The 25,477-nt window shown below is 40.6% G+C and overlaps 1 protein-coding gene across 1 annotated transcript in view; it reads left to right on the forward strand.

Annotated features, from left to right (window-relative positions):
- The window catches only part of RARS2 (arginyl-tRNA synthetase 2, mitochondrial), a gene marked incomplete at its 5' end in the record, with an annotated part of 39,776 nt that overhangs the window by 3,338 nt on the left and 10,961 nt on the right, over positions 1-25,477 (forward strand). The window contains 12 exon segments of the mRNA XM_084261831.1: positions 2,397-2,480; positions 6,842-6,939; positions 8,008-8,063; positions 10,470-10,553; positions 13,790-13,866; positions 16,573-16,728; positions 18,228-18,346; positions 18,348-18,390; positions 18,394-18,412; positions 18,799-18,943; positions 20,556-20,616; positions 25,303-25,379. Coding sequence (XP_084117957.1) covers positions 2,397-2,480; positions 6,842-6,939; positions 8,008-8,063; positions 10,470-10,553; positions 13,790-13,866; positions 16,573-16,728; positions 18,228-18,346; positions 18,348-18,390; positions 18,394-18,412; positions 18,799-18,943; positions 20,556-20,616; positions 25,303-25,379 — 1,019 coding nt within the window.

Below are 25,477 nucleotides of genomic sequence, written 5' to 3' on the forward strand. Positions count from 1 at the left end.
AGGGAAGGAAATAAAAATTGGAAGAAATTGGCATGCGTAAAATTGAACAAAAGTGGGATCAGAAAGGTTATGCTAAGGATTGAGGGGTTGTTTGAGGTGAAAAAAATCCTTTGCAGTCTAAAAATGTGTTGGGGATGCCAGTGCAGAAGGGTTAATAAACTAGGAACTTGTGTCAGAGTTACGTGCAAAGAGGAGCTAGATCGAATAATGAAAGTGCAAAGGAGATTCTTCCTCTACGTGAGAAAGAGCAAGCTTGAGAAGGAGTCATTTGGGTTGCTGTATGATCAGGAGTTAAAAAGGACAAATAAACCCTGCTATAACATTATTGAGAAGCTAAACTATTTCTCCATGATGTTCTTCCCTGCTGAGATGTTGAAGAGTTCCATATCTTTGACCTGTTCTTGTAACAGGTGAATATTCTGACTCGGGTGAAAGAAGAATTGAGGGTGCACAGATGTACAGCCAAAGGTTCTGAAATAACTCAAAGATGATACCTAGAGCCATAAAATGATTCAGGTTGGAAAAAGTGTGTTTCCATCTCCTACTCAGTACAGGTTGGTGAGGGGTTTTGGATGAGATCACTGAGGACTTCTGAAATTCTACTATGTTTTGAAAGCCTCCAGGGATTTGACAGCCTCCCTGGGCAATCTGTTCCAGTGATTGCAATATCATGGGAACAATTTTTTTCCTTCTGTCTGGCCTGTCACTTTTAAGAACAGCTGCTGTTCTTCCTAGTGCTTAGAAAGCTGTAAATTGTCTCTCTGTTTTCTGTGGCTCGTTAAATAAACCTGGGACACTTTGCCCTACATCTAAGGGAGAGCAGTCATAACAGTAAAGAAGGACAGACCATCAGTATAAGTCCCAAAACTGAATAGACTGTGCTGGTTTTGGCAAAGGAAATTCATTCCAATCTCTTAGAATTTGTTGGGTAGTGGATAAAGGAGATGCATTTAGTATAATTTATTTAGCCTGGTCATGTCACCCACAAAGAAGGTGAGTGGTGTAGAAATGAGCAAATTATGATTACATTTAAAAAAACAGCTGAGAAAAATGTAGGCATTGTGACACTAGGTGGAACTTGATGTGCTCTGGTGTGCCGAGAACTGTCTGTCAGAAAGGTCAGAACTGTCTTGTTTTCATGTGCTTTTGAGTTCCTCTGGCTGGTTGGTTCTTGGTTTGTCTTTGACTGTTAGCTCTCTGTGGAGGGGCTGTTGTGTTGTGCGGTTTTTATGCCGCTCACAGCGCAACATCATTCTGTTCCAAGCCTTAGGCACGGGGCAATCTGGTTACTAAAGAACCATGGGGCACCTGGAGGGAGAGGTTGTTAAAGCTGTGTAGGGGTCATATGAGTGATCTATTATTAGAGAGAAAAAATGCTGACATGACAGATTATCTTGGCAGAACAGCTAGTATGGACAAAGTCCTGTGGGAATTACTGATTTCCTTCTGCCCCATATTTTCATAAAATGAAAAGGTGGGAAATTCAGGTTCAAGACAAGAAATGTTTTTTCATATACCTGGTGGATAAACATTAGAATCTGTTGTTATTGGAGCCTGTGAAGGTTAAAAACCTTCAAGGGTAACCTTGATTTCATCCCCTGGTTAAGTTGGTGTCTGATCCAGCATGTAGGTAGAATTTTGTCATGCTGATGAGGATGTAGGAATGTATAGCTTGCCTTTCTCAAAGGCATTAACCAAGTGATTATGTGATTGTATTGTCTTTTTTATGCTTTCCATCGACCTTTTAATATTTTTTTTTTCTTGGCTATGTTTAATAAGAAACTCTCAAACCTGATAGGTTAAGATGCAGAACTCTCAGCCTGTGAAGAGGTTTTGTGTAAAAGAGGAGGTTGACATTAGGGATTCGGTGCCCAAATATTCCTCACGGGTTCAAAATTTTCAAAACATGCCTATGTAAATTGTGAAATGAAATGAAATTTTTAATCAATTGGCGTTTAACATTTTCATTTTGTTTCTCTGGGTACTGCAGAACATTGTCATTAAAATCTGAAATGTCAAGAGACAGCAGCACAAAGCTTCTGTTTCAGATTTTCTTTAAGCTATTGATCTTATTTTATTTACTTTTAAGTGCTGTCAGGTACTGTGTAAATTGTCAAATGTATCTCAGCCTTTGCATGCACTAAGAGAACAAGTGTTGCTCCCAGTCAAAATAAACAGACTATGTACATGGAGGGACTGAAGTAAAACATCCATGTGACATTTCAGGGTGAGTTACATTCAGAGCTATTAAGCATGGATTGGAAATGCTAAGACCATCCCTTTTCCAACAGGAACGATTAAATGATCCATTTGTGATAGCTTAAAAGCAATACTTAACATTTAATGTTTATAGTGGATTAGATTCAGATTTGTAATGGATTGTTTTGTTCTTTTAGCTAAAATGTGATGCTGTAGTGAATGAAATCAGCGCTGGTCCTGGAACAGTGAACTTTACGATAAACAGGGAATTATTAGCAAAGGTGAGTACTGTATTTCAGGTACATTAAGGTCAAAATAAATTCCTCAGTGTAAGAGTATAGAATGCTTACTGTTGTCTTAGGTATTTTCTATATAAAACAGTCTTTTGTAATTTCTGAAGAACCCTGTTGCTGATTTGTTAGGCCTAGAATTTGGAATGAGGCTCACAAAAGTTTCTCCTTGTGAGGAAACAATCTACCATTCATCAGTAATCATAACTCCTCTTTTTCCTATCTGTTTAAAAAGCAGGGTTGGCATCTGCTTTCATTTTCTACAATATACAACTGAAAAGTTTTGATCTTCTATATTAAAATACTTGTTTAAAATAAAGAAGTATGATAAAAAGATAAGTGAAATAAAAGCATTTGACAGCGAATCTATCATTATAGACTTTGCTAAAAGAAAAAGAAAAGGAAGCTGTGTTCCTCAAAGTCCAATGCCTGACTGAAACTGGAAGCTTCATTTGTTAAACCAGTAACTTAATGGAAGATACCACTCAGACTATAAGGGTAGTATGTCAATGGTACTCTGGATTATTTGCAAAAGCTTCATAAGGATAAGTGCATGGCTGGTATTAGCATGGGGATTGAATGAAAGCTTTGCTGAACCACTTCAACTAATTTGTGGACCAAGCTGTATTGTGGTGGTGTTCATGGCTTGATCTACAGGGTTAGCCATTCATGGAAAATGATACTGTGATCTTAGAAAATTACCCACACATGAATTAAGGGGAAGAAATCAGGTCTTGCCTAATAATGGTGAAGCCTTCTTCCTATCAGGACTTTCCATTAGTCTTAGGGAAACCTACTTAGATTTGTAGTCTTCTCTCCTGAATTTTAAGACCCTTCCTTCTTGCAAATGCTTAGGTATACCTATCAATCAGTTGCTTTATTTACTCCCTAAAAAAAAGTACTTTGAATTTTTCATTAGCTATTTATAATCCATCTTGATAAGAACATAGCAGATGACTATTCACTGAAAGAGTAGTTCCAGTGGTAAATTTTATTCATGGACAGGATTTCACAAGATGCTTTATCTGTAGGGATTCTAGTCACTTGATTTACGTGAAGCTACGTGTCTGGCCTTTGCTGGAAAAAAATGGGGAATTAGGACATGTAATTTTGCATTATGTCACCGAGGAGAGAGGAGGAGGAGGACATAAAACCTAGATGTGACACTGGTTAGAAGAACAGGTCTGTAGGTAAAATTAACAATTTGTGTGTGTATTTACCTTGCAGAGAAGACCTTACCATTCCTTTTTAAAAATATTTTGTTTTTTTAATACCTTTTATGGAAGAATTTTAAGGTGATTTTTGAAGGGGGGGGAAAGAAAAGTTTCCACTGAATTGAGTGAGGCTTCCACTTTTGCTCACATTTTGAAAGGCCTCCGTTATCTGCAGGAAGTTTGTCCAATCTATACAGGTTTCCATATTAAGTTTTATAGTGTATTGACATCAGTGAGACAAACTGATTATGGTAGGGCATGTACAGGAACTTACCTTTTTGTATGAATGAATTGCTGATAATATAGTCAGCATAGGAGTCCTCTTCCCAGAAATTGTGTTCGAGGTGTTGAGGAAATACTGTAAAGCATTTGACACAGTCTTCATACTTTCAGAGTAGACAGACTTTTGTGGGGAGCATTTCCAGTGTCCTTACAGACTCACAGGTGGGGGAGAGGAAGGAGGAGTATTTGGACACATGAGAGTCAAACAGTTGGATTTCTTTAGCACTAAAGAAGTAGAAAGCAGGCTAGCAGCTTGCATAGAATATGACTGTATTACTTTTTCACTTAGACTTAAGTGACTTGGTAGTTCTGAGGAGACTTAAAATCTTGCAAAAGTCTCCTGTTTTTCTACTTCCCCATTGTATGTATGTGCTCTCTTCCAGTGGGAAAGGAAAAGAATATTAGGCAAATGCCATACCTAAAAAGGATTAATGAAGAAGTACATTAACCAGTGATGTAAAGTACCTAGAAAAAGGTAGAAATATTAATCTACCTCATGTTCTAGGATGAACAGTGAAAGCAGTTTATATTTATACTGACAAAATTAGAAATAGCTAAGCCTTTTTTTTGTCTTGTGTCAATTAAACCACTAGTTGTTTAAATATGCTGTTAGAGTTATGAATGACCAAACATCCCCCAAGCTCTTGTTGCAGTCTACCTGCAGTGAACTGATGGAGACGATTCCATAGTAGTTGTTTTGTCTCTTCAATTTGCTGTAGTGATAATCATAAAGTACTTCTGTGTGAGATCTCCTGAAGGGAAATAAATGTGTTCATGTGTAACTCAGGTGAGCCACATGTGCATGGTAATGCTCATGCAGTCAGATCTTGTGGTATTTCTTGAAGGCCCCCAGGTCACAAGGAGTGTGTGGGAGGTCTGGTGTGTCCTGTGTGATCTGGCTGTACTGTGTGCAGTGGGCGTCCCCTGTATTCACACCTTAGTCGTAGAGTCATAGGGGTTGGAAGGGACCTCGAGAGCTCATCGGGTCCAACCCCCCCTGCCAAAGCAGCTCCCCAGCTCATATTGCACAGGGAGGCGTCCAGACGGGGCTGGAATATCTCCAGAGATGGAGACTCCACACCCCCCTGGGCAGCCTGTCCCAGGGTTCTCTCACCCTCACTGGGTAAAAGTTCTTCCCCATGTTGGTGTGGAACTTCCTGTGCTCCAACTTGCAGCCATTGCCCCTTGTCCTGTCTCCACAGAGCACTGAAAAGGGGCTGGCCATTCCCCCTGCATCCCATACTTCAGATATTTATAAATGCCGCTATGAGAGGGAAGAGTGCTGCCAATCAATGTGATTGATAAAGCAACTTCAACTTTATTGCAAGCACACACTTCCTTTTATACTATTCCTACCACGTGTTATACTTGTCGTATTCTAATTGGCTCTTAACTAAAAGTTACATTTACATACTCCATCCATTTTGCAGCCTGGGAATCGTGTCTTCTTCTCAGTCCCAGGAACACTGAATCCTTATCACACCTCCTACTCCCACATCTTGTGGCCGTGCTGTATGATACACAAGAATATGCTGACTGATTGTTGACCCTTCTGTTCTCACCAAGACAGCGTGGGGCCTGGTCTTACTAAACTACACAGGTGACTGCTTGGACAACTGCTCCACAGGCTCATGGCTTCTCAAGCCATTCTGCAACATATAAACATGAATAAGGTCCCCCCTTAGTCTTCTTTTCTCCAGGCTGAACAGTCCCAGCTCACTCAGCCTTTCCTCACAGGGGAGATGCTCCAGGCCCTTCATCATCTTTGTAGCCTCCTCTGGACTCTCTCCAGGAGATCCCTGGCTTTTTTATACCAGGGAGCCCAGAACTGGACACAACACTCCAGGTGGGGCCTGACCAGGGCAGAGTAGAAGGGGAGGATCACCTCCTGTGACCTGCTGGCCACACTCCTCCTGATGCACCCCAGGATCCCATTGGCTCTCTCAGCCCCCAGGGCACACTGCTGGCTCATAGCTACTCTGTCATCAACCAGGACCCCCAGGTCCTTTTCCACAGAGCTCTTCTTCAGCAGGTCATCCCCCAGCCTGTACTTTGTACCTTGACAAAACCTTGGATATAAGACAGGACTGATAGGAGTTTCAGGGAAATGGCCAAACACCTCAAAGTATGCCTAGACAAGATACATTTGTGGGAAGAGGACACTTATGAGGAAGCCCAGATGCTTCCTCAAATTTTTACCAATATATCAATTTTTTATTAATTTAAAAAAAAAAGCCAGTTGAGAACATTTGGCTGTACAATGAGGCAGATTCCCTAGAGAAGATTACTGCTTTAAGCTCCTATGTATTTTTTATCCAAATCTGTGGTTTAGTTTGGCAAGGAACTCTTTTTATTTTAAAATCTGTTTCTTGAATTGAGAGAGATGGGGGCATCCTTATTAGAACTCTGTTTACCTGAGAATAGAACATTTTACACAAGGTCACTGTTCTACCCACATTCTTGGATTTCCTTTCCTTTCCTGCCCACCGAAGTAACCCCCAGGTTACTCTCTTGCACTTTCATGTTAGGTAACTAAGAAAGTATCAAAACTAGGCTTTGCATTTCCTTTTAGGTTTCTGCCAAAATCAGCCTTGATTGTCACCAAAATCTCCACTTATAATTTCCTTAACATTTTAATTGATCAGATGCAGCTTTCAAAAGTTCATGGCATTTTCATCTATATAAGAGATCTTGTCAATGAGAGATCTAGGCAGACCAGACCCTAATTGCTGATATGAATAAAGGTTGTGAGATGGGACTTTTGTGTGATTGGTAAACAGTCCTCCTGATTACACTTTCTGTTGTTGAAACATTTTAATTATATTTTTAATTTTTTTTTTCTTCCTTGTTGTTTAGACTGTGTTGCAGCAGGTGTTGAAAGATGGTTCTGAGTATGGAGTAAGAAGTGAACTTTTCTCTACAGTGCCTAGACAAAAGGCAGTGGTTGAGTACAGGTAAGCACACGTGAGGAGTCCTGTGAGAAAAACAGCCTTGTCTGATGATCAGTATTTTGCTGATCGATATTCACTGCTGTAATGTGTGATGTGTGTGAGGCTAAACTGTATTTATCATACTGTATTCAGCTGTGTTTGATACTCTGATATATTTACCAAGTAGAATACAAGTTATATCTAGGGAATTGAGGCTTTTTCCCCAGAATATATCTTTGGTATTTAATGAGTTCATGTCTCACACTGACCTCCCGTAAGAATATTCTCATTTAGTGCAAAATAACATTCAGTTTTTGAGCTGGCTTCTTTTATTTTATTATCAAGAAATACGATCTGATTTTTCAGCTGCTAACCCATTTATTTTTTTACTTCCCTGACTTTCTAAAGCAGCCAGGCATTTGTGTTCTCAATTTCTGTCCCTGAAATATCTGCCCAGTGCAATGTGGTTTCCAGTCACTTGCTCATGGAACAAAAAGTGTTTGACTCAGATCTCTTTATATGTAAATATTTTTGTTCACTTGCACTCTCTCTGTAGGCTTCCATAGTAAAGGAAAGTAAGCACTTAATTTGGAGGGTGAATTTTCATAGCTGAACTTCTATTTTATTATCAGGGGCGAACAGTTATGGATACAGTGCTTTTTTTGGGGGGGGACACACTGTTGGTAGAGGAAGAAAATGTGATTTTAGCCAGTGGTTCCTGTACACAAGGTCCCCTGTTCTGATTTGAGATTTGTCACTAATAAAGGTATGATGAGAATGATCCCTATGTCCAAAATGTGTAAAAAGTGAGAAGGTGGTGTAAGGCCTTTGTCCTGAGTGTAGTTGGGCTTTGGGAGGTTCTTTGGCAGGGGGTTGCTTGTGGGGTTTGTGTTGTTTTTCTCCTGTGTGTTAACTGATGCTGGATGAAAGACTGGTTGGATAGGAAAATTTGCTGTCTAAACCAGAAACTCAATCAGGGAGTTTGAGGAGGAAAATTGTGGGTTTATTTCAGTTGTTTTGCTATATACATTGATGTAGGGATCTGCCAGCCTTGTACACTGAACAAACAGTATTTGTGACAATTTGTTACAGCTCCCCTAACATTGCCAAGAAGTTTCACATAGGACACTTGCGCTCCACGATAGTAGGTAGGTGTGCAGTTAACTGCCTCCTGAAAGGCTGCTTGGGCTTCCTGCTTGGCTTGACAGGGGAGTGCTACTAACCTTTCCCTCTTCTAGTGGAGTGGCTGAGCCCTGCTTGGCTTGCTAATTAACAACCTTTTGCTCATTATGCAGTGAAGAGAAGAGCGTGTTGTGTTGCTGCTCGATTTATTAAGTCACACATAATACAGTTTTATGACTGTGAACATTAAATGAAGTAGTTTAAAATCCATTGACAAAGACACCCAGGGCAGTTTTCTCTGAGGTGTTTAAAGAGTCCTTTGAATTTTAAATTTCCAATTTGCACTGGGCTGCAGAGCAGTCAGATAGTTATGTCCTGGTGGCAGTCTTGGAAAAAGCTTGCATTTATATGTTAATTACTTTATGCCAGTATTACTAGCACAGTAGCTGTTATTTGTAATGGAATAATTAATAAGTTTATTGTGCAGCACTCCAATGGCATATGGAAAGCATTATTTCTCCTTCCTTTCCCTCTCTTGCCATAAAAGCTAGTGGGCTATTAGCAGAAGATCCTACAGCTTATAACATATTATTTTTAATGACATTTAATGTAGCATATATAATTCTTAATTACATAAAGTTAATAATTCTGCTTCTTCATGAACTGATAGTTGAGTAAAATGGCATATTTTTGGCTCTTTATTTTCCACTTATGCACCCTTTGCTGTAGAAAAAAACCCTGCTCTAAAAGTAGTTCAGGAGATTAATAGCCAGCAGTAACACAGTTAATTGACTACAGAGAATGGAATTAAAAGTAATTGCAAGCTATAATATGGTGTTACAGTAACAGAAGAAGTGAAAGCTTTCTGCATCCTTCCACAGCATTATTGTAAGTAATATGTACCCTTGAAGCACAGGAAATAGAGGAAAAACTGGGTATTTTGCCTTTTTAATTCCATGGGTGTAGCTGAGCTCGGGAGAACGATGAAGGAGTTTTTTGGTGAAAACAGAATCAAGTTGTGCCCCTGCAGCAGAGTTCAGCTTGGAGTGTGTCAGACACTCTGTGTGAAGCTCAGAGCTCTGCACCGCTCCAGCAGTACACACAGACTCAGGGCTCAGTGTTTCCTATTTCGTGTCACAGTCTGTGAATTTCATAGAATCACAGAATCACAGGGGTTGGAAGGGACCTCCAGAGCTCATGGGGTCCAACCCCCCTGCCAAAGCAGCTCCCCAGCTCATATTGCACAGGTCAGCGTCCAGATGGGTCTGGAATATCTCCAGAGATGGAGACTCCACACCCCCCTGGGCAGCCTGTCCCAGGGCTCCCTCACCCTCACTGGGTAAAAGTTCTTCCCCATGTTGGTGTGGAACTTTCTGTGGTGCTCCAACTTGCAGCCATTGCCCCTTGTCCTGTCTCCACAGAGCACTGAAAAGGGGCTGGCCATTTCCCCCTGCATCCCATCCTTCAGATATTTATAAACATTAATAATGTCCCCCCTTAGTCTTCTTTTCTCCAGGCTCAACAGTCCCAGCTCACTCAGCCTTTCCTCCTAGGGCAGATGTTCCAGACCCTTAGTCATCTTTGTAGCCTCCTCTGGACTCTCTCCAGGAGATCCCTGGCTTTTTTATCCCGAGGAGCCCAGAACTGGGCACAATACTCCAGGTGGGGCCTGACCAGGGCAGAGTTGGGGGGGGAGGATCACCTCCTTCGACCTGCTGGCCACACTCCTCCTGATGCCCCCCAAGATCCCATTGGCTCTCTCAGCCCCCAGGGCACACTGCTGGCTCATGGCCAACCTGTCATCAACCAGGACCCTCAGGTCCTTCTCCACTGAGTTCTTCTCCAGCTGGTCATCCCCCAGCCTGTACTGATACGAACAGTTATTCCTCCCCAGGTGCAAGACTCTGCACTTGCTTTTGTTGAATCTCATCTGGTTTCTCCCTGCCCAGCTCTCCAGCCTGTCCGGGTCTCTCTGGATGGCAGCACAGTGTTCCTGCGTGTCAGCCACTCCTCCCAGCTTTGGATCATCGGCGTACTTGCTGAGGGTGGATGCTATTCCCTCATCAAGGTCGTCAGTGAAGATATTAAACAGGACTGGACCCAACACTGAGCCCAATTTGGGTACTTGGTTAACCTTCTGTTAAGCCTGGCTGAGAACAGGATTTATGTGTACTGCCACATATTTATAAAGATGCTAGAAGACTTCAGAAAGAGCTTTTTATGTTCACATACTTTACAGTGAACATGAGATGTATGTTTTTAACAGTGTTGTAGGGCACCTTTGAAGTGCCGAGCTGTTCTTTTCTTGCTCAGGGTACTGTAGCTTTTCCTCTTCACTTTATATACTGATCATACACAAGCTGACAACTGTTCTGTTGGGATAAGAGGTTACCTACAACTCAGTAATAACATCAATTTTGTTTCCTTACCAGGGAATTTTATAGCAAATCTCAAAGTTGCTCTGGGACATGAAGTAAAAAGAATAAATTACCTTGGTGACTGGGGCATGCAGTTTGGTATGTTTTGATACTTGTTTCTCTTGTTCCCTTTTCTACTATATAATATGGTCTGGGTTTCCAGCTTCAGTTTTTGTAGGCCCGTTGGATTCACTCTGGGCTCATAAAGTGCTTCCATGCATGTAATGTGTATTTAATCTCCTTAAAATACAAACAAAACAGACTGATTCAACAGCAGTACAACCTATGCTACTGTACAAGGAATAACAGCAGAAAATTTACTCAACAGTGCCTCCATCCTTCAGTAGCTCCTCTCTCAGGTCATGTGTAATTTGGGGTTTAACAGGTTGTTTAAATATTTTCTGCATGTACTGGTTATACCTGTGGAGCTGTCACAGCTGAACAGATGTCTTGTTGCTGCTTCTGGACAGAATGCATACACACACCACCATAGCCCTTACCCAGATCTTGCACATGTAACAGCTATGGAAGAGTAATCTTGCTACCTTACCTACACCACCCCTGGGCATAACAACACCATAATTGTAACAAAACGTTTATTTTTATTTGGTTATCTTTGTGTGTGTTGTGGTGGTTTTTTGTCTCCTCTGGAAATGAATTCATTATCCATGCATCAATAATTAACTTCCACATGAACTGCATTTTGGCAGGTTGAGGCCCAGAGAGTTTGTGTCTTTAAACTTCCTCAAAATTTTTCGGTTTTCCTTAAAATGCAGCATAAGATATAGTTTTAGGCATTTAAAAAGAACTACAGTCATGCCCACTTCTTCATCCTGGGACGCGAGTTCACCTGTGAAAACTATAAATTGCCCCACATCTTTTGCAGTCAGTTCTGAAAACCATTCATATATTTATTTCCAGATGACGAACACAAAGTACAATGTCTATTAAACAGTCACTTTTGCTCATTCAGACCCTCCAGTTTTGCTGGTACCACTGTCTGTGGGGACATTAATGAATCAACTTTATGAACAGAGCTGTGTTAAAAACTTAGTACAAATACCCTCCACTTATGTATTCAGATTCAGCAGTGTAGATAACGTAACAAAAATGTATTCAGTTCTACCCATTCTCCTTCTAGAGTAAACTCCCACGTTTTAGACAGTTGAGAAAATATTCTTTTGACTGTGAGAGCTGTAGTAGAATATCTTTTTCCTTTCTTAAATTGTTTTCTCTGCAGCTCATCTTTTCTGATCCTGTTTCTGATCAAACAGTAGTTTAGAGCAGAGCTTTGCTTCACTTAGGATTTGCTTTGTAGGAATTGAATACAGAATGAGTACACTTAAAATTCAGTCAGTTTAATCATTGCATATTTAATGCGTTTTTGCCCCTTAGACATAATTGTATCACCGTGTTATTGTATAATTAATGTAGCATTGACAATTAAGCAATGAAATGCAGTGTGGTTAAAGGGCTCCTCAACTGACCTCATTCACTCTATCTTTGAAGACAGTAAATTGTGCTCCTAAGTCTTTGTATTAATTTTTTCCTGAGTATCAGGAATTTTATGTATTTTAATACATTTTCTTGAAGGTATAAAGATCATAATGCCTGTTATTCACATGTGTTGTTCCTGTTGGCCAGCACACAACTGCTCTCAATGTGATAGTTTCTACCAAAATGGGTGCTACCCTCTTTATTTGGGCTGGCTCAGCTCAAGCATGTGGCAGGTTTTATAACAAACAATATAGTCATGGTTCACAAAATTATAGCATGTGAATATTATTATAATGGTCCTTTCCCAGAAGCAGTGCTATAATTAATGATCTGTCAGCATTTCTATTACAACTGCTATTGTCAGGAGCTTTAAAACTTAATAATTGAAAACATATTTTGTTGAAAAATGCCAGAGAAGACCTCAACCTTTAGGCAGTTTTGGGGCAGGTACCTTAAGGTAACAAAGCTTACGTGGTCACACTGTCTATCCATCTGTCTTAGTGTCACTCTGCTCCTAATTAATTTTGAACCCATTGGCTAACTTCAGCTAGATCTGACCGAGAAAAACATCTCCAAGAGAGCAAATCTCTTTTGGTACTGGGACAGTTGGCAGCCACGTAGGCGTAGAAATACAGTGTAAAGCCCTCTGGGAGAGAAAGTTCTGTGCTTAGCCTGTGGGCTAACCATACAGCACATCTAAGTCAGAATCAGTCCCAACACATGCTGCATCTTGCCAATAATTGCTGGAGTGCAGCACAACAAGGGCTGGGGAAAGTTTGGGGAAGACAGAAACTTGTGGAAGGAAGCATTTGGGTTGAATAAAAACTAGTAGTCTTGCTGGGCGTCAGGGTGTGAAGCCAGCATTGAAAAGTGGAAGAGGTACACTAGTATCTAAGAGACATCATTAGGAAATCAACCTCTCATAGAACAAGCTGTACTTAAAGAAACACTCTTTAATAGGATTAGACTAATTTTATTTCCTGAACCCTGTTTTACTTTTTTACCTAAGTCCATCATGGCTTCTATCACACTCAGTGTTTCTAAGGAGGAAGTTCCTGAGACAGTGCTGTTAATTTTGTTGCAGAGCGCTTTTTAAAGAGACACCTGCATACCTATTCCTCAGGTGCTGTTTTCACATCAGTCCTGGTCCCTGTCAGCTCAGGAATGAGGTGGCCTTAAAAGCAGTCTCAGAAGGATCCAAGAGCCTGCAAAGTTAATATTATTGCTAGATTGCTGAAGGAGTTAATGGGCTCTTGGTTTGGATTTCTTGCCCTCTCAGATGGCTTTCAGGGAAGTGCAGAAGCCAAATGGGATACGTGAATATTCTCAGCATATTCTCAGCATGCAGCAAAAAGTTGTCTGGAAAAAATTGCATGAGTGGTATAAGGAAAACTATATGGTCTCCTAGTTTCTATTGTCCTTGAAATGACAATACTATTAAGGGAGGAAGAAAAACAAGGGGTTTTGAGAATGTTCTGTGGCTGGACAGTTTCCACTGCATGGCTTCTCATTTACAGCTGGTTGCTGTGTAAAATACAATTATCTCTACAAGGCTAGAAACATATATTCCTTTTATGAGAAATTTAATAACCAGCATAGTATTTCTTACTAGTTTCTAGCTATTACAGTTTTGGTTGGTAGGTTGGTTGATTTTACCACAGTGTGGAATAATAGGTTATGCTTTTGATTGGTTTTATGGCACACACCATTATATCATGTAAAAAAGTAAAGCATTTGTTTTATTACACAGTGTTAAGATTGGATTGCTTATGAAAACGACTTAACAAAACAATATAGTCTGGGCTGTTGTCTAACTCTGTATTTAATTCTTATTAAAGGCTTATTGGGTGTTGGCTTCCAACGCTTTGGCAACAAAGAAAAGCTAAAATCCAGTCCTTTACAACACCTTTTTGAGGTAAGTTCAGAGAAGACCAAGTGTTCTTAATTCCATGAGGGTGGGAGAGCCAGGAGCTGGTACAGAAAGAGAACGTACAGTTTCTGCTGCCAGGCATTCAGAAGAAGCCTTCCAGCAGTAGGGAAGGCGGTTTCGGGGCACTTGCCCAACGCATCCACCGGCGTGGTCCCAGCATTATAGATTGTGTCAGGGACAAAACTGACTCGCTGGGCTGCCCAAGTTAGCAGCGAAGATTGAGGCTGTTTAACAAGCTGGACTGATAGGTTTTGATTGTTGGTTGGCTCCATTCAGACATGCCAGATATAATCTGTGTTAATACTTGTTTCTTGCTCTTTACCACTTCAGTTAGTTCTTGTTTCATGCAGTGCAACGAGCAAAAAGGGGGTTTGTCGATCTCTTGGTGCTTGTGAGTGATCCTTGGTTGACAACTGTGCTTATCTGGTCCTGTGTGGAGCCAGGAGTTGGACTTGATCCTTATGAGTCCCTTCCAATTCAATACATTCTATGATTCTATAAATCTGTTGGTTTACTGCTGAAGAAACACACAATGTTTGAATACTTGGAGACTCTACAGCTGAATATACGTTAGTTAGATTGTGTGGCAGAGCAGCTCAATCTGAATTTGCCAGCCTCTTTTGCTTAGATAAATTTTGTTCATTTCTTCCCTCATCCCTGAGACCTGCTCAATAAAATTGACAGATCTTTAAGATTGAGGTGTTTTACAGCTGCAGGACTGATCTAAAGAGAAAACAAGAAGTAGTCATATTATTGTGGTTATGCATAGCTATATATTAGTTAGTTTTGTTTATAATTTTGTCTGTTTTTAGGATTTACATTTTGAGTACTTGAATTTTACACTAAAGCTTTAAAATTCCGTCTATTGCAGTAGCATTTAGGCTTTATGACCTTATAAAAAGTTACCTTCAACTGTAGAGAACAGTATCCAGTCAAGGTGAAAAAGGGTCTAAAAAAGTAGCTGTTTGAGACCAAATTAAGTTTCTCACATATCCCTAATTTTTAACTGTTTGTTCAGCTGTCTATAAAGAAACCTGGTCTATAAAGAAACCTGAGACATGTTTCAAGTGGTGTTTTTTCTGCTGCTTTGTGAAACTAATCTTTCCTAGAGTTATTTCAAACAAAATAATTCCAAAGCACGATTTCTATTTAAATAAATGTATAAACAAACATACCTTTCCAAACCTCTTTGCACCTTCCATTTTGTCTGAGAGTCGGATGCAAATATGTGTTTTGCATTATTTTTGCTTTATAACATCCAAGATTGGGGCTGATGGTGCTTAGAATGTGTGAAGCTACTGCTGGGGGAGGAGGACCATTGTTCTCTAAAAGGGTTGCATTTTCCTTCTACTTTAAATTTTTTTTTTTGTGGCAAAAATAAGCAAACATTAATCTTTGAGGCTTGCCAGCCACACTGACTGTTAAAATCTCGGGACATAAAAGGAAGGAGGAAAGTTCAAGAGTTTTGCTGTGGATGCTTTTTTGCTTTTTAATTGGAGGAACCCATTCAAGCAGGGTATTGTTGGCAAACTCATTGTATGAACATTGCAGGACTGAAGTTTTTGTAATAATTTATTTTCTATCAAGATTGCAATGATTTGGGGATCAAACCCCTTACAAAGTCTTAAACAACATTAAGCTCTTTGGGTCTAAATACATAGCGTAACCACTAGTTAGTGTAATTATTTTTACACAGAATGTAACTTTTTAAAAACTTCTCCATGGTCTTTCAAAATGCTACATGTGGAAAGCAACAGATCATTTTCTGGGCAAATATTTGGGCTTTAGATGTAAAGGTATATGTTAGAATATCTCAGGTTGGAAGGGACCCATAAGGATAATTGAGTGCAGCTGCTTGCAAGACCACCTAACACTAAAGCATATGACTAAGAGCACTGTCCCAGTGCTCCTTTAACTTCATATCTCGGTGCCTTGAGCCCTTCCCTGGGGAGCCTGTTCCAGTGACTAACAGCTTTCTCAGGAGAACCTTCTCAGTGAAGATCCAATTTGAACTTCCTCTGACACAGTGTCATGCCTTTTCCTCGTGTCCTGTCACAGGAGAGAGAGGAGATCAGCACCTCCGGCTGAGGTCTGATGAGGTCACCCCTCAGCCTTCTCTTCTCCAAGCTGGAGAGACCAATTTCATGTGGTACCTAGATATAGTTGGCTAATACAAGAGCCTGACAGCGAATATCTGTGTGGCTAGTCAGATGCTGACATTCACATGCTTGACTTCACCCACAGAGAGCGCATATTAGCATGGTGCATAGTGCTATAAATAAGTGTCTTTTGGATCAGAAGGGGTATTTTTTGAGTAAAACATTGAGTCTTACCAACTTAGTGTTCCTCTGAAGAAAAGTCTGATTTAGAAGCCTGTGATGGTTTCCCTTGAATGCATAAATTAGTTCTTCCATACTCTCCTGCTGCAGTTAAGGTTTTGAAAAGGATGATAATGACAGCAGTAAGAACTTGTGGCCTTTAGACTTGTTTCAAGATAAGCTGCACGTTTTCCTGTTGGAGACTACTCATCCTTTTAATAGGAAATGTGTTCCTTTAACATGGCTTTAAAATTTTGGCATGGCAAATGTCACCTTTAAATGTATTTGTATTGTTGTAGAACTTTGCTTGGCTTATTTTTATTGGAGGAGGGGATTATACTTCTTCAACATTTTTTGTGCCATTGTATTTTAGGTATATGTGCAGATTAACAAAACAGCAGAAGATGAAGACACAAAAAAGATGGCTAAGGATTTCTTCAGAAAACTGGAGGAACATGATGAGCATACGTTGTCACTTTGGAAACAGTTTAGAGACTTCAGTATTGAGGAATACATCCGAATTTATAAGGTACAAATCATCCAGCCCTTTTTCTGTAAAATGGTCTCTTTTTATCTGTTGCTCCATCAATTTAACTGACAGTGCATGGCATCTTGTCATCCAAGAAATTGCCAAGTAAGTAGTGAACTGATTTAGGAACAGAGGGTGCTGTAATGTTGTCAATTCACTGCCTTTCCAGTAAACTTGACAGTGTTGTGGGGAAGATGTTTCTGAATATGTCAGGTTATACCCCATTCTGTTTGGAGAAAGCAGGGCAGTGGATTTAACGTTCCAGCAGACTGTCACTTTAGTTGCTGACAGCTTAGATACATCTTGTTTAATGGGGTCCATGTAATTGACCCTTTGGCTAATTCTCCTCTCTCAGAAGCCCCGAAGCCGGGCATGGGTATGGTGCTGGGCAACAGAGCAGATCTGTGCTGGGCTTCATCTTTGAAGTCAGCCACAACCCGCTAAGTTTTACAGTTCCCATGTAATAAATTCTGTTAGGAGATAATTCTGGTTTTGCACATCTGATCTAAGGCTGTGATGCAGAGCTGTGCATGTTGCTTATTAAACTGAGTGTAGGTAGTTACAGCAACAGGAGTTTACAGCAGCAACCGGCGTGTGAGTTACCTGTGGGCGCAGCTAACAGGCAGCCACCTGCTGCGTGCTGTGATCTGGGGACACACACACCCCCATGTTCTTGCAATGAAATTCTGCAATGGGTGCCCAGTTTTCATGGGCTTGGGCATTTCTTTTTTTTCTGACTTGCAATTCCAAAGAAGTTTAAGATCTCTTAAGTGAGACACAACCTTGATAATTCAGTGGAAAGCTGACCTGTTAGAATAAGTGTAAATTCTGTGATTCTGTAAGTGGGTATTGGGCTGTGTGTGCAGCTGCTCACTCATGTGATGACTGGTACAGCTAGATCTTTCTCTCCCAATTCCTTTTCAGACTAGTAAGGATTGAGGTGATAGACTGACAGCTTTATTGCCCTCAGTTAAAAACCTTGTCTTCTGTACTATTTGATTTTACCTGGTTTTGACAGTTAAGGTCATCCTATCTCTCCTAAGTGTACCCTCAGCATTCCTAGAAAAGGTGCTTTCTGTGCACTCAGCAGGGTTTGTGACCTGCTCCTGCTCTTCCTTATTTTTCTTTCTTTTTCTTTTTTACTATCCATTTAAAATAGGATTGATTTCAAGTCCAAGTAACTTGTGTGCAGTCCAGGTTTTGCCTCCAGCACATCAAGTTAGAGACCTACCTCAGAATTTTTATACTAATTGCTCTCTCCAGTTTACTCCTGATTTCTCATTAACGGTATATCCAACACTGTCTTAAACCTATGGAGGTTAATTGTAATGCAGCAATTGATTAGATCAAATCCAAACATCCTTTCACTTTAATAATGAGGTGACATTACTGGGAATGCAATTAATCTTTGCACTTCATCTGACCTGTGACACAGACCTATCATCTGACTTAATTTGAAGAATTTATTAGCCTCAATCTAACAATGTTTCTCTTTTCAGCGACTAGGAGTGCACTTTGATGAATATTCTGGAGAATCATTGTATCAAGTGAAGTCCCAGGAAGTTCTCAAGATGCTGGAGGATAAAGGACTCCTTCAGAAAACAATGTATGAACTCATGATCTGTTGGTGTGGTTTACCTAACAACTCAGTTGCACTTCAAATGAAATACGATGAGTGGGGTCTGTATGTCATCTGAGGGGAAGAGTTTTCTTCAGATGGTTTTGGTAGCTGTTCTAGTAGGAGGCCAACACAATTTGTGCAGTCACAGCTGAAAATTAACTTTCCTTTTTCCTGTGGCTAGCACAGAAGCATGGCTGTGACAAATTAGGTACAGTGGCAGTGTTCAAGCCCCAGTGGCCTTTTAGGCTGTTAATCAGTTTGGTAGCTCCATGTGCCAGTGGGCAGGTGGCTCCCTGGCATCAGCAGTGGTGACAACAAACAGTCTTCAAAAAGATATAAAAGATTCAGACATTCAGAGAAAAGAGTGAGACTGTCTGGAGTGAGGGGGGGTTCTGTGGCAAGAGGCCTTCATTTTGCTTCTGACTACTGTCTCACCTGAACTTCACCAGTATTTTGGATCTGTCTTACTTTACTTCAGTGTTTTCTCTCAACCAACAGAGAAGGGACAGGAGTTGTGGATCTTTCAGAAAAGAAGGACCTTTCATCATTTTCCACCGTCATGCGTAGTGATGGAACGTCGCTTTATATAACAAGGCAAGTAAGCCCAGCTGTGTTTCTTGCTGTTTATTTTGCCCATAAACATTTGTACATAATTGCATTTGTGCCTGACAGTGCAGATTTTGAATCTTTTTATTTCTAGGATAGAACACCTTGATGAATGAGGAATTGTAACTGGAACTAGCAATGTAACTGTGATGGGATGAAAACGGCTTAGGAGAAAACACTGCTTTTAAGTACTTTTCCTCCCCATAAGCAGTCTTTTTCCACAAATCATGGTATTTTCTTCAGCTACTGACTTTGAAAGCAAAACTGTGATCTCTTCACGTAATGAACACTTGCCAAATAATGAATGTTTTAGAAAGACCTTTGCTTAAAATGTTTATTGTCAGTGTGATGCAGAATAAAATGGCTTGTTCAGCTATGTCTTCATTGACTTGGTGGACCACCAGCAAAGTACCATCAATTTTATCACTGTTTTCCTGCCTTCTCATCAGTATCCTAAAATCCCTCTTGGGTATTTTAGTATGGAAGCCTTAACAGTTTCTGTGCTGTTAATGTAAATAAATAAAACAGATGTCTTGCCCTCAAGGTAGACTGTGTACAGCTTTTCAAGACAAGGGTGCTGAGAGGTGCTGCAGTCAATCCTGCACATTAGGGAGCTGCTCAGTCCTGTAGCCAGACAGGGGCAAGGCTGCCACCGCTCCATGCCCTCAGGTTCAACCAGTAGTAAGGCTGAGCAGCTGTTCCCAGAATGAGAAAACTCAAGGCTGCAAGGGGCCCCAAGACCAGTCATGTGGCTCTGGTACATGAAAGAGGAAGATAAGGGCTGTAGTTGACAGCAAAAACACAGTGATGATGAGTGGATGAAGTAAACAACCGCCAGGGTCCTTGGAGACCACCTAAAAACTGTAGTACGCATGTGGGAAAGGGCAGAAACCTATGAGTTCTCAGAAAAGTAATGAGTATGTTAATCATTTTTGAGAAAGGTCATGAATATGTGTGCATAACCTGCATATAAGCTGTGCCACTAGCTCAGTCGGTGTGCACACTGGGAGGAGCGATCCCCTGTGTGCCCAGCGCTGCAATAAAGAATACCTGCTTCATAGTCACCAAGACTATTGAGTCTTGATTTCAGCTTTTCACAGCATCACCTTCTCTGGAGACATTCAAAACCCACCTGGACACACTCCTGTGTGACCTACTCTAGGTGATCCTGCTCTGGCAGGGGGTTGGACTAGGTGATCTTTCGAGGTCCCTTCCAACCCCTAACATTCTGTGTTTCTGTGATGAGCTTTTTATCACATAACCCAACACTCAGCACTGGGTTGCTCTTCCAGGAGAGGGTTGTTTTTCTCAAGTCTCTCAGATGATTGATTGTCCCAGGAGGCAGAGACCAGACTTATTCTGTCCATAAGAACTGTTTCCTCAGTAGTTTTCATAGCTGGTGGTTTAGGACAGAAAAATAATTCAAACATATGTTGTGAACAAAGTATACATGTCTTGTTCTTTTTTTATGTAAGGTATACATGAGTCCCTCTAATCTGGCAGTCCTTTTCCCTCCATAAGAGTAGGTTGTTTTCCCAAGAGATAAATAAGGAGGTATATTTGAGTGAAAGCCCAAATAGTTTCTCATTATCTTTTTCAGAGATCTTGCTGCTGCTATAGACCGAATGGATCAGCATAGCTGGGATACTATGATTTATGTGGTAAGTAATTCTAGATTCACCAAAGACATTTAAGCCTGACTCTTGCCAGTAATCCAGGGGGCCTCTTGCTCTCAATATGATTTTGGCACATGGTATTTTTGTCAGTAAAACAAATGCCCTGACTGCACAGCAACAGTGCCTCAATGTGGCAGTGTTTCTTGGTTTTGTTACTGTTCATGACCCACAGAATAGTTGAGATATCAGCTCTGGAGTTTTTGTCCCATTTTAAAAATTCATTGTGATTCGTTTTAAATGAACTTCTACTCAATTGACTTTGTATTTTCTATGTAAATGTTGTAATTAATTTTTAAACAAGTCAGAAAAAGCTGTTAGTGTTATAAGGGGTTGTAAAATGTTAATTTAGAAATTTAGAAATTAATTTTAAAAAATTAATCCAAGTCTACTCTAAAGCCCTGATATCTTATCTGGAATGTAAATTTTAATGGCTTTGAACAGTGCCTTGGTTTCACTATGTAGAAATTGCACGTGAAGTACTGCTTAATCAGTCTGGAGCAGCTGTAGACAGGGAATCCTTTTATGTTTCTTGGTGTGATGATTTTACTCTTTAACAATTCCAGCAGTATCAGCAATGAGTAGCAGGATTATCTCCTCACTTGTGTGAAAAGTTCTTTGCTTTAGTATTACCAAGGGTATATCACATGATGCTTTTAAATTTTCCTTTTTTCTGAGATTTAGAAGAAAAAAAAACCAACCCAACCCCATTTTGGAAACCATGTTCTATTATGTGAAGTCAGTTAATGACCCGTGGAAAAAATCTGTAGGTTTCTGGCATGTTCTTTGTGATATGTTTGGTAATGCCCATAAATCTTCTGGTGCAGCTCTTTCAAAAGCCCATATAATGTTACAAGTACCATGATTGAGGGGAGGGGGAGAGATCAGTGAGCATGAAATTAAGTGCCCAGCTAGTTCAAAGTCACATTCCTCCTTTTGTTTTCAGTCTTCAGGAAGTTTCCACTAACTTGTCATTCCCACAGGTGGTCATGGAACAGGGTGGGTTTTTTTTTTGGGGGGGTTGTTTTTTGGCACAGGGAAGGGGGTGGGAGGTGTACCTCCACTTACTGGAACACAGTAGGTAATACTGGCATCAGAGAGCTGGTAATTATTTGTATTTTTTAAACTGTGAGGTAGTAGGCACCAGGGCAGAAGGAATGATTACAAAGAAAATGGTTGTGTGGGTATTTTACACAAATTAGGATGAATGTTAAGCTAATGGAGTGAGCAAGTACAGAGGCAATAGACTTGAGTTGGCTGGCTGCTCACTGCTGAACTCCAGTAACTCACTTCCTTTCCTGGGCCTCCTTGGAGGAGAAGGAGGAATCCTCCTTGATCTGCTCCTGGTCTCGTAAAATCAGACAGCAATAACATAGACTGTTAAGAGAGTTTGTGGGACAAGTAAGTCTGGTGAGGGAGTTGCCAGCTTCGCTGATGTTCTGTGGAATTTATATAGTGTTACCAGAGGTGGGAGGACTTTATGGGTTTAAGCAAGAACAGTGATGATTTTAGTCTTTAATTGTTGAATACAAAGGTATTTCAGAATCCTGGTCTTGACAGAAGAAAATTATTTAGAGGCTCTTATGAAATAAAACTCAAGATCATTTTATTTTTATCAGAACAAGTAATTTAAAAGAACATTAAATTGGCTTAATAATTCTAGTGCTGTAAATCAGTGCACTTGCCAATTAATCTTTTTTTAAAAATCCTACTTATTTCATAAAGATGCAGTGATATGAGCAAAACATTTGAAACACTTAAAAATGTGTGACAAGTATTCCACTGAATGTTGCATTCAAAGCACAATATGAAAACGTTGGTGTATGTGAAGAATTAAATAGAATGCACGCTGTCAAACTGCAAGCTTCTCCCTTAACACTAGCCTCTTAGACTACATTTGGACACGTATAATGTTGGGGTCTGTAAGGAGGGAATTGCCATTCTTCACAATGAGAGTCGTCTTTTCTAGTATTTGTGTTGGTTTTGCCATGCTATGAAGCTACTAAGAAAAAATAGTTCTATGGAATGGTCATTTCTGTCTTCTATGAAGTGAGTGCAGAGAAGGGCAGCCAGGCTGGGGAAGGGGCTGGAGGGCAAATCCTCTGAGGACCAGCTGAGGGAGCTGGGGGTGTTTAGCTTGGAGAAGAGGAGGCTGAGGGGAGACCTTATCACCACCTACAACTACCTGAAGGAAGGTTGTAAAGAGGTGGGCGATGGTGTCTTCAGCCAGGTGACAGGAGATGGGACAAGGGGAAATGGCCTCAAGCTGTGCCAGGGCAGGTTTAGATTGGATATTAGAAAACAATTTGTTACTGAAAGAGTTGTCAGGGCCTGGAACAGGCTGCCCAGGGAGAGGGTAGAGTCACCTTCCCTGGATGTGTTCAAAAAAAGATTGATGAGGTACTTAGGGATATGGTTTAGCTTGGGATGGGAATAGTTGGACTTGATGATCTTCAAAGGTCTTTTCCAACCTGGTGATTCTGTGATAGTGTCTGCACGTTCATCTTTTGTAACTTACACATCCGTGTTTTGAGTAGGAGATTTAGGTGGGGGGGAAGTTGCATGGTACTCCTAGTATATATTTCCATCCTTCTTAGCAGATTTGGTTTTCATGGAATTCCAGTTATGTGGATTGTTCGGGCTCAGAGAATGCTCAGGGTTGTGCTTCTTGCAGCATCACTTGGCATCCCCAAAACACGGGAGTTGACACTTAGGTTTCAGGGGGCCAGATGAAACCTGCAATTCAGCTTGTACTGCCTGATAGGTAAACTTACCTTGGCCTCTCTTTTCATGTTCTTGTTTCCATGGGAGTTTATAGGATTAGTTAAATAAAGCTTTTAGATTATTCTTAGATTATTTTATTTTAAGGCTTTTACATATTCTTCTGTATGCTGTTTCTATATGTGTCGGTCAAGACAATGACAAACTGAAGTTGGCTTTTAGTTTAGTTTTAGCTGAAAATTCTGCTTTGTGAACAGTCATGAAGAAATAAGTGCAGAAGGATTGGAGTCTTTTGTCAGCAAGTATTGTCATGATTTGTCACAATGTCTACTCACAAAAGTCTATAGTCCTCCAAAGAGGCTTTTAAATGCTGTGATCGTGGTCCAGGTGGTGAGGGACATACTGTTGTGCACACAAAACAAAACTAGTTTCTGTCATGGAATATATAATGTCTTGTAAAACAGAAGAATAGAGATGAATTCAGACCTAGAGGGGAGCAGAGGAAACAGCAAGGCAGCTTTGGCCAGTACAGTGAGCTGGCTTTAATCTAAAATTCATGAAGTTTATTGTGAGAGCTATCTGGCTTTGTTAGAGGCACAGAGAGCTTTTCTCTTATTTAAGGTGTGTGAAAAAGAGCTTGGAAGGCCTTGTTTGAAGTGCTGGCCACTTATCATTTAATCTTTTATCATATCCTGCTCTACTCTGCCCTGGTGAGACCACACCTGGAATATTGTGTCCAGTTCTGGGCCCCTCAGTTCAGGAAAGACATAGAACTCCTTGAAAGAGTCCAGTACAGGGCCACCAAGATGAATAAGGGAATGGAACACCTTCCTTATGAGAAGAGGCTGAGGGAGCTGGGCCTCTGTAGCCTGAAGAAGGGGTGACCTTATTAATGTTTAAAAACATGTAAAGGGTGAGAGTCAGGAGGACAGAGCCAGGCTTTGCTCAGGGGTGGCCAGCAATAGGACAAGGGGCAGTGGGTGCAAGCTGGAGCATAGAAGTTCCATGTGAAATAAGGAAGAACTGTTTCACTGTGAGGGTGATGGGGCCCTGGGACAGGCTGCCCAGAGAGGTTGTGGAGTCTCCTTCTCTGGAGACATTCAAAACCCACCTGGACACATTCCTGTGTGATTTAGTGTAGATGATCCTGATCTGTCAGGGGGGTTGGACTAGATGATCTTTCGAGGTCCCTTCCAACTCCTAATGTTCTGTGATTCTGTGATCAGCCTTGCTTGTGCCTCTGCACCAAGAGGTGATGCATGGGAACCAAGCAGGTTATGAGGAACTGTGAAACAGGAGACAGGTGGTTGAGGCTTGGTGCAGTGGTAGAGTTAAGAAGAAAAGCAGATAAGCACTTTACTCACTGCTCACTCCCTGCCTTGGAACACCAAACAAATAAGGAAATTGTGGTTATTTGGTTATCACTGGAGCCTTTTTTAAGGCTTTTTTAAAAATTATGCACCTGACATGATTTAAAGCACCACAAAGCTCTCCAGTGGGTTCTGGAGGCAGAGCTTAAAGAGGCTTCTTCTGTTTAAACAGAGCTTTCTAAGCTAAAGGAACCCTAAAGTTTGGTGATGTGAAACATGGGAACATAACAAGAACAGCAAGGTTCTTTCACAAGAAGTGAAAATGGAGGCATTTGAATTGCAGCTGTCAGATTATGTGAAACTAAAGAACATCAAGGTTTCATTTCAGTTCATGGTTTTGTCTTCATGATTTAGAAATAGTAATTTTTGAAAATGGAGATTACATTTTCTGACAAGATGCAAAATTTCATTGCCATAGATGCCAGCTGCTGTATTTTTCAAGTCTTGCCTGTCTTCATAGGTCTTCATTCTGCTTGCAGTGATTTACTGACTCAGTGTCTGTGGTGGTGTGTGTTCATGTGTTAAAAAGTAATCCTGAACAATCTTGGAGTGTTTTCTTATATGCACCAATTCTATTCCTTAGACAGATAAAAGCCAAAGTAATCACTTTCAACATTTGTTCCAAATACTGAAGCTCATGGGTTATGACTGGGCAGAAAGGTATGTATTTATAAATCTTAATGATATACCTTTTTGTTTGTTTGTTTTGTTTTTAAGAATGGGTAATTTACACATTGCAATGTCAGTGGAGTGCTCCT

The sequence above is a fragment of the Gallinula chloropus genome (assembly GCF_964237585.1).
Source record: "Gallinula chloropus genome assembly, chromosome: 3".
NCBI lineage: Eukaryota > Metazoa > Chordata > Aves > Gruiformes > Rallidae > Gallinula > Gallinula chloropus.